Source organism: Trypanosoma grayi (genome assembly GCF_000691245.1).
Source record: "Trypanosoma grayi strain ANR4 Tgr_565_V1, whole genome shotgun sequence".
Lineage (NCBI taxonomy): Eukaryota > Euglenozoa > Kinetoplastea > Trypanosomatida > Trypanosomatidae > Trypanosoma > Trypanosoma grayi.
Window position 1 is genome coordinate 1 of NW_008826184.1, and position 11249 is coordinate 11249.

At 58.5% G+C, this 11249-nt stretch overlaps 6 protein-coding genes across 6 annotated transcripts; all 6 read right to left on the reverse strand.

Annotated features, from left to right (window-relative positions):
- Positions 1-84: 84 nt before the first annotated feature.
- On the reverse strand, positions 85-1623 carry DQ04_05651000 (putative glutamic acid/alanine-rich protein; the record flags this gene model as incomplete). Its single annotated transcript, XM_009314305.1, has 1 exon — positions 85-1623. The coding sequence occupies one exon, from the start codon at positions 1621-1623 to the stop codon at positions 85-87; it is 1539 nt and encodes a 512-aa protein (XP_009312580.1).
- A 296-nt stretch (positions 1624-1919) lies between these two features.
- On the reverse strand, positions 1920-3500 carry DQ04_05651010 (hypothetical protein; the record flags this gene model as incomplete). The annotated part of the gene is made up of 1 exon (XM_009314306.1): positions 1920-3500. One exon carries the CDS (start codon positions 3498-3500, stop codon positions 1920-1922), a length of 1581 nt encoding a protein of 526 aa, XP_009312581.1.
- A 219-nt stretch (positions 3501-3719) lies between these two features.
- On the reverse strand, positions 3720-4400 carry DQ04_05651020 (hypothetical protein; the record flags this gene model as incomplete). Its single annotated transcript, XM_009314307.1, has 1 exon — positions 3720-4400. The coding sequence occupies one exon, from the start codon at positions 4398-4400 to the stop codon at positions 3720-3722; it is 681 nt and encodes a 226-aa protein (XP_009312582.1).
- Positions 4401-4610: 210 nt separating this feature from the next.
- DQ04_05651030 (putative periplasmic protein) lies at positions 4611-6077 on the reverse strand (the record flags this gene model as incomplete). The annotated part of the gene is made up of 1 exon (XM_009314308.1): positions 4611-6077. One exon carries the CDS (start codon positions 6075-6077, stop codon positions 4611-4613), a length of 1467 nt encoding a protein of 488 aa, XP_009312583.1.
- A 301-nt stretch (positions 6078-6378) lies between these two features.
- Positions 6379-7170, reverse strand: DQ04_05651040 (prostaglandin f synthase; the record flags this gene model as incomplete). The annotated part of the gene is made up of 1 exon (XM_009314309.1): positions 6379-7170. The coding sequence occupies one exon, from the start codon at positions 7168-7170 to the stop codon at positions 6379-6381; it is 792 nt and encodes a 263-aa protein (XP_009312584.1).
- Positions 7171-7473: 303 nt separating this feature from the next.
- DQ04_05651050 (mitochondrial DNA polymerase I protein B) lies at positions 7474-11073 on the reverse strand (the record flags this gene model as incomplete). Its single annotated transcript, XM_009314310.1, has 1 exon — positions 7474-11073. The coding sequence occupies one exon, from the start codon at positions 11071-11073 to the stop codon at positions 7474-7476; it is 3600 nt and encodes a 1199-aa protein (XP_009312585.1).
- Between the last annotated feature and the right edge of the window lie 176 nt (positions 11074-11249).

Below are 11249 nucleotides of genomic sequence, written 5' to 3' on the forward strand. Positions count from 1 at the left end.
CGGGGGAGGGGGCGACACCGACGGGGTGGAATGAAACCTCCAGGCACCGCACGCGGGCGCCCCCGCACAACCCGCCACGGAGGCCTACACCTCCGACTGTACATGCGCCGCCTCGCGGAGAAAAACAAGCGGGGGTGCGGTAGGGCACACGCAACTGAACAACTTGTTTATGCGTCGCGCCACATAATCCTGGATCGCCTTCCGCTCTTCTGGATCCGTCACGGCGAGCAGCCGCTCAAGGCTGCTGTCGTGCTCTTCGGCGCCGTCCGGCACACACAGGGATTGGTTCACCTCCAGCAGCGACTCCACGACAACGGAGCGCACAGCAGCGCTCGTCTCCGCGTCGAGGAAGAAGTCCTGCGTCGTCCGCATGGCGCGATGGTCCAGGTTCACGGGCTGATACTGGCCACTGAGCTGCACGAGGTGTTTCCGGCGCAGGGCCCATAGCTCATTCTTGTACTTGGCAAGCTCCGCCGTGGCGAACTCGAGTTGGTGTCGAGCCTCTATGGTGTGAAGCGTTAGGCTCTTCTCTCCCTCCGAGTCCGTCAAGCCAGAGATGGTGTTGGGTGATGTTGATATCATGGGCAGAGCAGCGGTGTACGCAGCGGTGGGGACCACGCCACTCGTCATCTCCAGCAGGCGAAGGTCGTTCTCCCGCACCACACCCGTCAGGGACTTTAATTCGGCTCTAAGCTGTTTCTGCCGCTCCACGCACAACTCCTGCTTCTGCACCTCAAGGGCGATCATGCGCTGCAGGCTTGTGCGCAGCTCCGCAATGGCTGTGGTTTTCTTTTCAAGGTCGACGGACTGCCCCTGCAGCTTCAGCAGCTCCACAACAAGCTGCGACATTTCATCCTGCTGGGCAGATGTGTCCTCCAACTCTTCCATGGAGAGCTTCGTCATTTCGTCGACCCCGGTTTCTAAACGCCTCAACATCGTCTGAAGCATCTCATTCTGCTGTCGCTTTGTCTCCTCCTTCATCTTTGCCATTCGCACCACATGATCACCGTGCTCGCGGAGGTAAGTCTGCTCGTCCCGGCGGCACTTCTCCCGCATCGTCTGCTGCTCCATAAACGCCGCGTCCACCTCCGCGCCCCTCGCAGCGAGTGCGCAGAGACTGTCGAGCGCCCCGTACTGCTCGTCAAGGAAGTTGTTCGCAAGCTCCTCCATGTCCTCCAAGAGCATGAGCTGTCCGTCCGCTAGCTCCGACGTGAGACCCATCGCGGCCTTTGTGACACTCACTCGCTCCTGTTGGAAGTCCCCCTCCTCAGTCTGCCTGAGCGCCTCGAAGCCCACCACATCCTCGCGCAGGTGTTGGGCGTCATCCATCGCCTCCTTCAGCTCCTCTTCCCGCACAAGGAACTCATCGCGCGCGCGCAGCATGCCTAGGTGCCGCGTCCTTCCGCTGAACGCCGTCCGCGCTGCCTCGCCCGCACCGCTGCGTCCTTTTTCGCCTTCGAAGGCGGCGCGCGTCGCGTCAACGAGCGAGCCGTCCATAAACAACGGCTTATCGTCAACCTCCTTCACGTCGTCCCACAGCATGTCAGCCTCCAGCTCGTCACCGAGTGGCTCCGGCGCCACCAGCAGCGGGACGGCATCCTTTTTCTTTCCCCTTCTCGGCATCCCGTCAGGGCTAGACAGACAAATAAACAAGAAAGAGAGAAAGGGAAGAGAGTGAATGAAAAGAAAGTGTGTGGGAATTCCTTCCCTAATTGCCGTTCTTCGTTCCACATGTATGTGTCTCCAAAAGCGTGTTTTGCCTTGTCGTCCTTCCCTCCCCCCCCCCTCTTCACCACCGCTTGGGGGGGTGAACAGAAAAATTGGCCTCCCTCATCAGGCACAGCAATGAAGAGATAAGAATGGGTGTGTACACGTCTGTATGTATGCGTGTGTGTGCGTGCGTAATCTGTTAACAGACTCTAGTCTACCATAATGTACTGCGATACACGTTCAGCGTCCTCCAGTGCCTGTAGCGCGTGAAGAAGAGTGTTCCTGTGTTCAATGGAACGCACCGGTGTTGGCGCAACATCACTATTGGAGTGCATATGTGGCTCAATACCAAGTGCGGCGCAGTCACCTATCAGCTCCTGTGGTCGGCATGTATCTGCCCTCTCCATGAGAGAAGCAGCCACGCGTGACGATGGCGTGACTGGAGCTGTGGCTACTGCCGCAGCGCCCGGACACGCAGCCTCCTCCTCCTCCTTCTCCTCAGCCTCCCTTCGCGCCGCCTTCAGCTTTTGGTTGCGGCGCTCCTGCCACAGGCGCATGCGCACATCCAGTGGGAGTTCAGCCAGGCTTCCGTTAGAGACGCGACTCCTGTTGATGCGCGGGGCAAAGGTACACTCCGGCCCCGCCTCCTGTTGCCCAATGGAGAGGGAGCGGCGGCGAGCAGCCCTCACGCCACTCTCCATGTACAGTTGCGTGAAGCGTTGGTCGAGGTCCTCGCGGCGTAGTTGCACTTTAGGGGGAGGTGTTGCCGCGCGTTTGGTTTCGCGGGGCTTAAGAAGACGGTCTGTCGTAGATTCGTTCATGCGCGTCGCGATGATTTCACTCACGCGGTCAATGCTAGGATGAAAGTCAACGCCCTCTTGCGATGCCGCATGGCGCCGCTGTTGCTGCTGTAGAACACCGTACTCGTACAGGTCCTCGTACGCATGTCTTCCCGGCTTGCGCTGCAGCTTCTCCGCCATTTCGGAGATGGAAGGATGAAACACGCACTCCAGGTTGTCCTCAATGGCGTCGTGTAGCCTTTCCTCCATGTCCTTCTCCTCGATATGTCTCTCCTTTGCGTGCAAATAGAGCCGCTCCGCTGCGGTGAAGGGAAGTGCCATCTGCTTCGCCTTCGCGGTGATCATCGGGGACGCGCGCCTCACGTTAGACTCGGCCCGCTTTCGCTGCATGCGTTCATCCGCCACGGCCTTGCGGTACAGAAGGCTCTCCACCACGGGCATGCCCTCGATGTGCTCCTTCGCCTTGCGCTCCTTCGCAAGTCGGGCCGACTCGACTGATATTCTCGGCTGGAAACTTAATTCAGCCGCAGACTCCTCCACGAGCCGCCCGTGCCTTTCAGCCCGCTTGCGGGACAACTCCTCTGCGCTTATAGGCATGGGGGCACGCGTGCACCTCTGTGGTTTGATTTCCGCGGCTCGCAGCGAGACTCTCTCGGCCATCTCCTTCTCCTCCTCGCGCGCCATTCGCGCCTTCTCGAGGCGATCTGCCTTCTGCCTGCCGTACTCCAGCAACCGTTCCTCGACACAGACGCCGGCACCACGCCTGGCCTCGCGTGCGTCATGAGACGACGGCTTCGGCTGCTGAGACTGCTGCCTCCGCCTCTGCTCTTGTTGCGGCTGCTTTGGCTGCTGCCGCCCAGCCTCGCGTGGCAGGGACATGATCTGCGAGAGAAGCCATTGCCGCTGTTCCTCGAACATCTGCCGCTGACGCCGCGACCGTTCGTCCTCCGCGGCCAGGCGGCAGGCAAGCACCTCGCCCAAGCCGGCCATTCCTCAATTATCGCAGCAGAGGTAAAGCGCAAAGAAAGAAAAAGAGAAAAAAAACAAAATCAAGCAACTGCTTGAGGGAAACAGAGAGTGCACCCTCACCCCCCCCCACGCACTCTTCACACACACACACCAGAAGGAACGTGTGATTATCGATTCAGCATCATTTTCCAAGCACTGTGTATGCGCAAAGCATGGGTCCCTAAAACAAGGGAATGGTAATTACATGTGCCTTCTAGGCTGTTGGGCTTCCTTAGCGTGGGCGTGGCTGAAGAAGCGGAGACCAAACGAGTCGGGGTCCTTCATGATATCCCGCTGCTGCCTCCTGTCTGCTTTGTCCTCATTTCGTGGAATATGCGATGAGTAGAGCGGTGGCATGACTTTCTTTTTGCGTTCTGTCTCCATAAGGTACTTTGTGCGAGCCTCTTCAAAGCACTTGCGCAGGTTTGGCAGCTGAGGGCCTTCTGTCTTTTTGAGTAAGGATTTGGGGCGGAAGGACGAACTCTCAGTGGAGCGGCGCTGCGATGCTGTACACGATCCACGTGAAACGGACTGACGGGCTCTAAGGTTCTGCAGGCGTTCGTGCCGGTTGTTGTGCTGCGTGATGAGCTCCTGTAGCTCCTTTTGCACCTTGTATGTCCGCATTCGGAGGCGGTCCGGCGATGAGAGCCGCGGCACGACAGAAGTGGTATTGGCGCCGCTCATCACCCCTGCCGAGGAAGGCAACGCATTGACAGCGGAGGGTGTCGCAGTGCAGCGGCCGGTACAGTCAGCAGGCATCGCGTCGCTGAACAATGAAGCCGGTGACTGTCTGTCGACGCTGCAGGTGCCTAGCGACGGCGAGAAGCTTGGTGGGGCGTCGCCGTCAGCCATGAGGGCAAGGAGCTCGTCCCTGTCCGACATGTGTCGCTACCGTCAGGGATGCCTTGGGAAAAACAACACGAAGCGGGAGGGGTGCAGCACGGTAACACGCACAGAGGCATACATATACATACAGGAGCCAAAACACGAAGTTAAAGCCACCGCATGTCAGCCCACTACAATATGAAGCATCACTACACCATGGCACACAGGATGGGAAATGACAGTAAATGAGAAAATGGATAGTGAGCTCTATGTCCGCAACGTGGTAAACCGCAAGCAAAGACCCCCTGTGCTGGTATTTGAGTCGCCACGCTGTGTCTGCTCTTCTGGCTGTTCTGCCGATGAAGTCGTGTTGGGAGACACATCCGCACCATTAGCTGACAGCGAATCAATAAATGTGTCTGGCACATCCCTGGAAGGTTCTGCAACAACAGCAGTGGAATTCGTGGCTCCTTCATAGCCCATAGTTCTTCCAAGGGCGCGGCTCGCCCGCTGCATGTAATCATCAAATCCAACCGAAGATGAGGTGTTTCCCATCGGTTTATGGTCCACAAGAGCGCGGTGTTGCTTCTCGTCCACGCTAGGTGCTGGAGTATCAAACGGGCGACCCCCTCTTCGCGTAGCCACAACCCGCATACCATGGGTAAACTGTGTGATGTCTCGAAGCTTCTGCCCTGTCTCCGCGCAGAAGAGATCCCCAACCGGACGCATATGAAGAAGTTCAGATATCCGCTGTTTAACTTGAGCCATTGTGCGGAAGTGTTGGGCCATCACGAGGGCCGGTGGGAGATCAGGAGAGTCGTTGTTAATCACGAACACTTTTGTTGGACGGCACTCCGATGGCACTTCGGCATTGCTACGGTGAGAACGATACGAAATGGAACGCAATGCGTCCTCCGCGTCCGCGAGAGAGGGATGTTCCCCTAGCACCACAACAGCACCCTCCACAATGGGGGCGACTGCAATGTCCCGCAGCACCGGCGGCGCCTCCCACGGCTGACCGTACTGCCCAATGAAGACCCTCGAGGGAACGCCACCACAATTCTCCACAGCGCTAATAATATCGGCGAAACCAGCGTGATCAAGGGAAGACTTTTTCCGTGCGTCGAGAATCACAACAGGAGCCATGCGGAGAATCTTTTGGTGCCGCTCTGCATTGTAGGCGCAATCACCTGTCAGTACCACCATTGGAACGCCATGGTGCAGCACAACAACGCCACAAGAAGCCTCCGTTGCTGGTGTGTCGAACGCGACGAGGGAAATTTCGGAGGTACCGGGTAAGTAGTACGGAGACGGGTGCGCAGCAGGCGGGCAGGTGGTGTCCCGCAGCGCCACAAACTTGCACACGCTGTTCTCGTCAGGTGCGCTGAAGTCTATTCTTGAGCGCACCTCCGCCAGCCGATGCTCGCGGAGGCGGTGCACCACATCCACGGAAGCCACAATGTGGAGGCGCCTCCCTTTATGGCTCTCCACCGCAATGATGACAGGGAGCTCGGCAGACATGTGCGAACGGTTTGAAAATACAAAAATGCTCTCAGGAATGGCGCCAAAGTAGCGGAGGCACTGCCTCGTCACGCCATAGCCAGCGCCGAAGAGCACAAGCGGGCGGCCATCGCTGCAAAGCACGTAGCCAGGGCTGCAGCCCCCGTCGTACACCATCGAGGCGCCCTTGCCTGTCCCAAGACAGACAATGGAAAGCTCCGCAGCGTCACGCATGCCGCTCCAATCCCATGCAGAGGCGATAGTGGAGCGCGTGGCCACCGCAGCTCCCGCTGCCGTTATGATCAAACGAAACAGAAGAGAGGGGGGGGGAAAGAAAGAAACCAAATGTCAAGAACATAGAAAGGGGAACCCGCCTCAAAGCACGCGGTATGCTGTCCTCCCGACCCACCCATCCACAGATGGCGCGGCATCCCTCCCCACACCGTATCATCGAGCAAGAGAGAAAGCAGAAGAAACGAAAAAAAAAAATAAACACTGCAGAGAAAAAAAAAAACCGAAATAAAGAATCCACCAGCTATTCGAATCCCGTCATGAATTGGTCAGGGTTCGGGCCAAAGCGGTGGTTGGTGTTCATGTCATCAATGGCCGTCATGTCCTCCGGTTTTAGTTCAAAGTCGAATATCTTTGAATTCGACTTGATACGCTCCTCGTGCACCGACTTGGGGATCGCGATGACTCCGTGCTGAATCTCCCAGCGCAGAATGACCTGTGCGGTGGTCCTGCCGTATTTGTCCCCGATCGCCTTTAGCTTGGGATCCGCAATAAGGTTGCCCTGCCCCAAAGGTGACCAGGCCGTGATGGCGATATTATTCTTCTTGCAGTATTCACGGAGCTCCTGCTGATTGTTCAGCGGGTGGAGCTCGATCTGGTTCACCATCGGCGGCACCTTGCAGTGCTTCAGGACGTCCTCGATGTGGCACTTCTGGAAGTTGGAGACACCAATGGCACGAACCTTTTTTTCCGCATAGAGTTTCTCGAATGCCCTCCACGTGTCTAGATACTTGTCCTTGCCAGGCCAATGGATGAGGTAGAGGTCGACGTAACTCAGCCCGAGCTTCTTGAGGCTCGTCTCAAAGGCCGCCAGTGTGCTCTCGTATCCCTGATTTGTGTTCCATAGCTTTGTGGTAACAAACAGCTCTTCGCGTGGAATACCGCACTTCGCAATGGCTCGGCCGACACTTTCCTCATTCTGGTAGATTGCGGCCGTGTCAATGTGACGGTACCCCGCCTTGACTGCCCACTGCACGGCGTTCTCCGTCTCCTCTCCATCCTTCGATTGCCACACGCCCAGGCCGAGCACCGGCATGGCGACGCCGTTTGATAGCCTTATTGATTTGGTCAAGGCCATATTGCGTTATTGTTGTTGTTGTTGTTGTTTTATTGAGTTGCTTGCTTCTTGTTGTTGTTTTGTGAATATGTGTGGTGAGCATTCCAGGTGTCGACAAGCAACGCAGGAGGGGAGAGTAATGGAGAGCGATCCTTCGAGTGTAACGCGAGGAGGGGCCCCCCGTGGAAGGGTGGCACAGGAGAAGCACAGGCACACACAGACACACAGACACAGACCGAATGGCTGACAGACAGACAGACAGAACCACGGCGGAGCTGCCGCCTACAAGTTATTCTCTATGTCTTCGCCCACGTCGGCGTTGAGGCTCGGCAGAAACTCCAAGTCCTCCCGTTTATGCCGCCGCTGCAACGGGACGCGGCTGAAGTCGGACACAACTGTCTCCATGGAACACATGTCGACACCGCACTGCACTGTTACCCGAAGCGGGACCTTCAACTCCACCCCAGGAAACGCCTTGGCGACGTAAGTGTGAACCCCCATCATGCAATCCTGCGTCTCCCGTACGCACTCCTCCAGTACGTCGACGTGGCAGTCCAGCCATAGGGAGTCATGTACAAAGTTGATCATGAACGCTCTCTGCCCGTAAAAGTTCTTCCGCACAAGCTGACGAAACACACGTCCTACCATCATCTGCGCCAACTCCGCACCGAAACCTTGGATGGGGTAGTTCTTCACAGGCGGCAAGTTCAACACTACGTCACGTGTCTTGAAGCTCATGCGGAGGCCAGTCGGCAGCTCCACGACAAAGTGCGTCGGAAGGCCTGGATTGTTCGCCCGTAATGCAACAGTTCGGACGAGGCGATGAAACTTGGAGATTCCCGGATACTCCTCCTCCTCCTTGCGGATGGACGCTTCAAGATCCTTCACGGGAATACCCGTCGTTTTGTGGAGCAGCGGTACACCTGCGCCGTACAGTCGCTGAAACGAAAATGTCTTCGCGGTCTTGCGCAACCGCACATACTTCGCAACATCCCGTTGAACCCCCTCAAAGATCTCGTCGTAAGGTATCCCACTGAAGAATGATGCACGCTTCACATGGAAATCAACGCCCTTGTTTAGGTCCGACACGAGACGCTTGTCCCCGCAGAGGAGAGCCATGACGACAATTTCCAGCTGTGAGTAGTCCAACTCCACGCACCGCCCCTTCGCCCCGAAACGCGAGACAAAAAGACGCCGCAGTGACGACTTGTCATCCTTGGGGATGTTCTGGCAGCTCGGGTACGAACTCGTCGTGCGGGATGTGGAGGTGGCCGTGAGGTCAATATATTGCCGTACCTTCCCGTCCGGGTGCAGCACAGAGAGCTGGCCGTTGTGGTCGGAGTGGAGGAAACGTGCGGCGCTTCGCTCCAGCTGCTGCTTCTGCACAAGAAGCCCAGCCACCTCAAGCTTGTGTTGGTGCAGTGTCTGCAGTGTCGTTTCGTTCAGTGCCTTGCGCTGCAAAGACGCCAAGACCTGCGGGTCTTCGATGGCCTCAGACGCAACGCCAGGCAGCCGCACCACCGCGCAGTCGCGCCTACGCTCGAGTGGGAGAAAACAGCCGACGCCAGGGTACACCACCAGCGTGCGGGCAGCGTGGCTGAAGACGGCATCGCGCTGTTTGGCGGCGTCACGCCCCGCCAACCCCAGTGCGTTGACGAGGACAAACCACAACGTCTTGGCGTCCGTGTCAGCGCGATGCAGCTCACCGTCAGCCTTCACTCGAAGGCCCTCCACAAGAGAGGAGAGACGGAGTGAACTCGTCAAGATCTCCACCACGCCGCGGTCCACGCGGAGGTTCTCCTTCCCCCCCTGCAGCTCGCGTTTGAGCGCCTTGAGCAGGATAATCGAGTCGCAGAAGAGAATGCTGTCGGCGTCCACGTGCTCACGCTCCAGCGCGCGCCGGAGCAGCGGTTCGTCGAGCGCAAACACGTTGTGCCCAATGAGGACAACGACCTCGTTGGGGTCACGCTGTGCCTCGTCCAGGCGCAAAAAACGTGCAAACGCCTGCGTCACCTCCGGCAGACGCGGCGCTCCGCGCACCATGCCGTCCGTGATGTGGTGAATCGCCGTCGTCGTCTGCGGAATGGGCCGCTGCGGGTCGACGAGGGAGCTGAACGACGTGCCCTCCACCGGGTCCCACGCGGCGATCTCGATGATGGTGTCGGTTGCCGTGTTGAGGCCGGTAGACTCGATGTCGAAGACCACAAGCCGGTAGCGGCGGCTCGGCGCGTTCTTGTCGGCCGTAAGAAACTGCGCCACACGCTGCGGGAGGCGCCCCGCCGTGCGCAATCCATGCTCGCTCGCAAAGCGCTGCAGGTGCACGTCCGCTGAGAGCAGCGAGAGGTTACCGTACTTGTGGCAGAAGTACATGAGGTTCGACGTCCATGCGGAGGAGTCACGCGCGGTGTCGCTGTACCCGAGCGTGATGTTGCCACCAAAGAAGAAGGCGTTCAGGTGTTGCACGGACGACCAATCAAAGAACTTCTGCAGGTCGAGCGGTACCTCGTTCGGGACGTACAGGCTGAGTGCCTTGTCAATCGCCAGCACACGATTGTGCACGGCCCGTGCCTGGTGCGCCGCCTCCTCCATATCTACTTGAATGCCGGCGCTCTCAATGGACGCCATCGCCAGCAGCGAATCCATACGGTGGGCGATGCATATCGCCTGGCTCCGCTCCCCCGCCTTCAGCAGCTGTTCACGGAAAACCGTTGATAAGGCATCCACAGCGGCCATCAGGTAGTGCCGCAGGAANGCAAATGGCAAGTCCGCCGCGGCAATTCCCAGGACGGCGGAAGGCGGAGTCATGACACCATACTTCTGCGCAACCTCACGGAAGCTGTTGCTACCTGTGTGGCACCGCTGGGCCTCAAGTAAGTACTCCGCCAGCATCGTGCACCACACCCTGCCTCCACGCTTGAAGAAGCGCTTCAGCTCGGGGTCGTCCCAGATCAACAGGAGGAACTGCTTGGCATTGTGTGCCACAATGACATCAAACTCATCCAACGAGGGTAATTTAAATTCGCCTCGAGCTGTGTACTTTGTCCATGGCTCTACAACACGCTGCTGTCTGTCCATCAAGCAAGCGGCAAGCACGTAGTTCGTCGACACATGCGGGTTTGCCATTCGCGTGTATGCGGAGAACTCCGTTGCCACATACGCGATGAGAAGGTGCCGCTTGTACCTGCGCAACTCGGCCTTTTCAGCCGCCACGCGTCGCTCAAGGGTCAGAATGCGCAGCCACTTCTCCACCTCCGCACCGGTCACATACGCCGCCTCCGCACTTCCCTCGTCGCATTCGCCGTTCTTCTTCTTGCTCTTCAGGGCCCTCCTGTCACTTTGCTGTGAGAGCAGCCTTGTCGCTGAGCCCGCCTCCTGCAGCCGCTTGATGTGGTAGCTGCGCAAGTTGTTTCCAGCCGCGGCATACACCTCGAACAGAAAGTCCGTGTCAAGTCCGCACGATACCTCACGCAGCGCCTTCCAGTAGCCCGACGGCTCTGACTGGTACACGCCGCGGTACTTTTCGCCCATCTCGGAGGGGAACACGATGATGCACTGCCGGCCCGCCTTTGAGAGGGCGGTGCGGCAGCGCAGCAGCGTTGGTCGGTCGGTGCGGTTCGTTGGAATAAATATCATATGCTTCGAGTACCGCTCCAGCAGGCACGCGAGCACGTCGGAGAGCATGCCCCTCGCCACGTAGCGTCTCCTGTGCACGGGATCCCACAGCACAATGTTGAGGCCGCGAGAACCCGACCGCACAAGGTGGATGACGTACACGTCGAAGCGTGGCACGATAAGGCGGTTGATGGTGTGGATCGGGTCGTCCTCTTCCTTCGTCTTGCACGCCACCGCGCGCAGGTAGACCCATTGCGCGCGGAACCACATGTCGCTCAGCGGCTGCGGCGTCACGACGGCGGAGCTCGCCACAACGTCGCGCAGCGGCAGCGGGTTGGGGTCGAGCACGGCGGCCAACTCCACACTGTCGACGTGAAGCACCGGAATGATGCCGCTGCGCCGCAGCACACTGGCCAGCCGCTCCAGGTGCGGCGCGAGCACCTTGC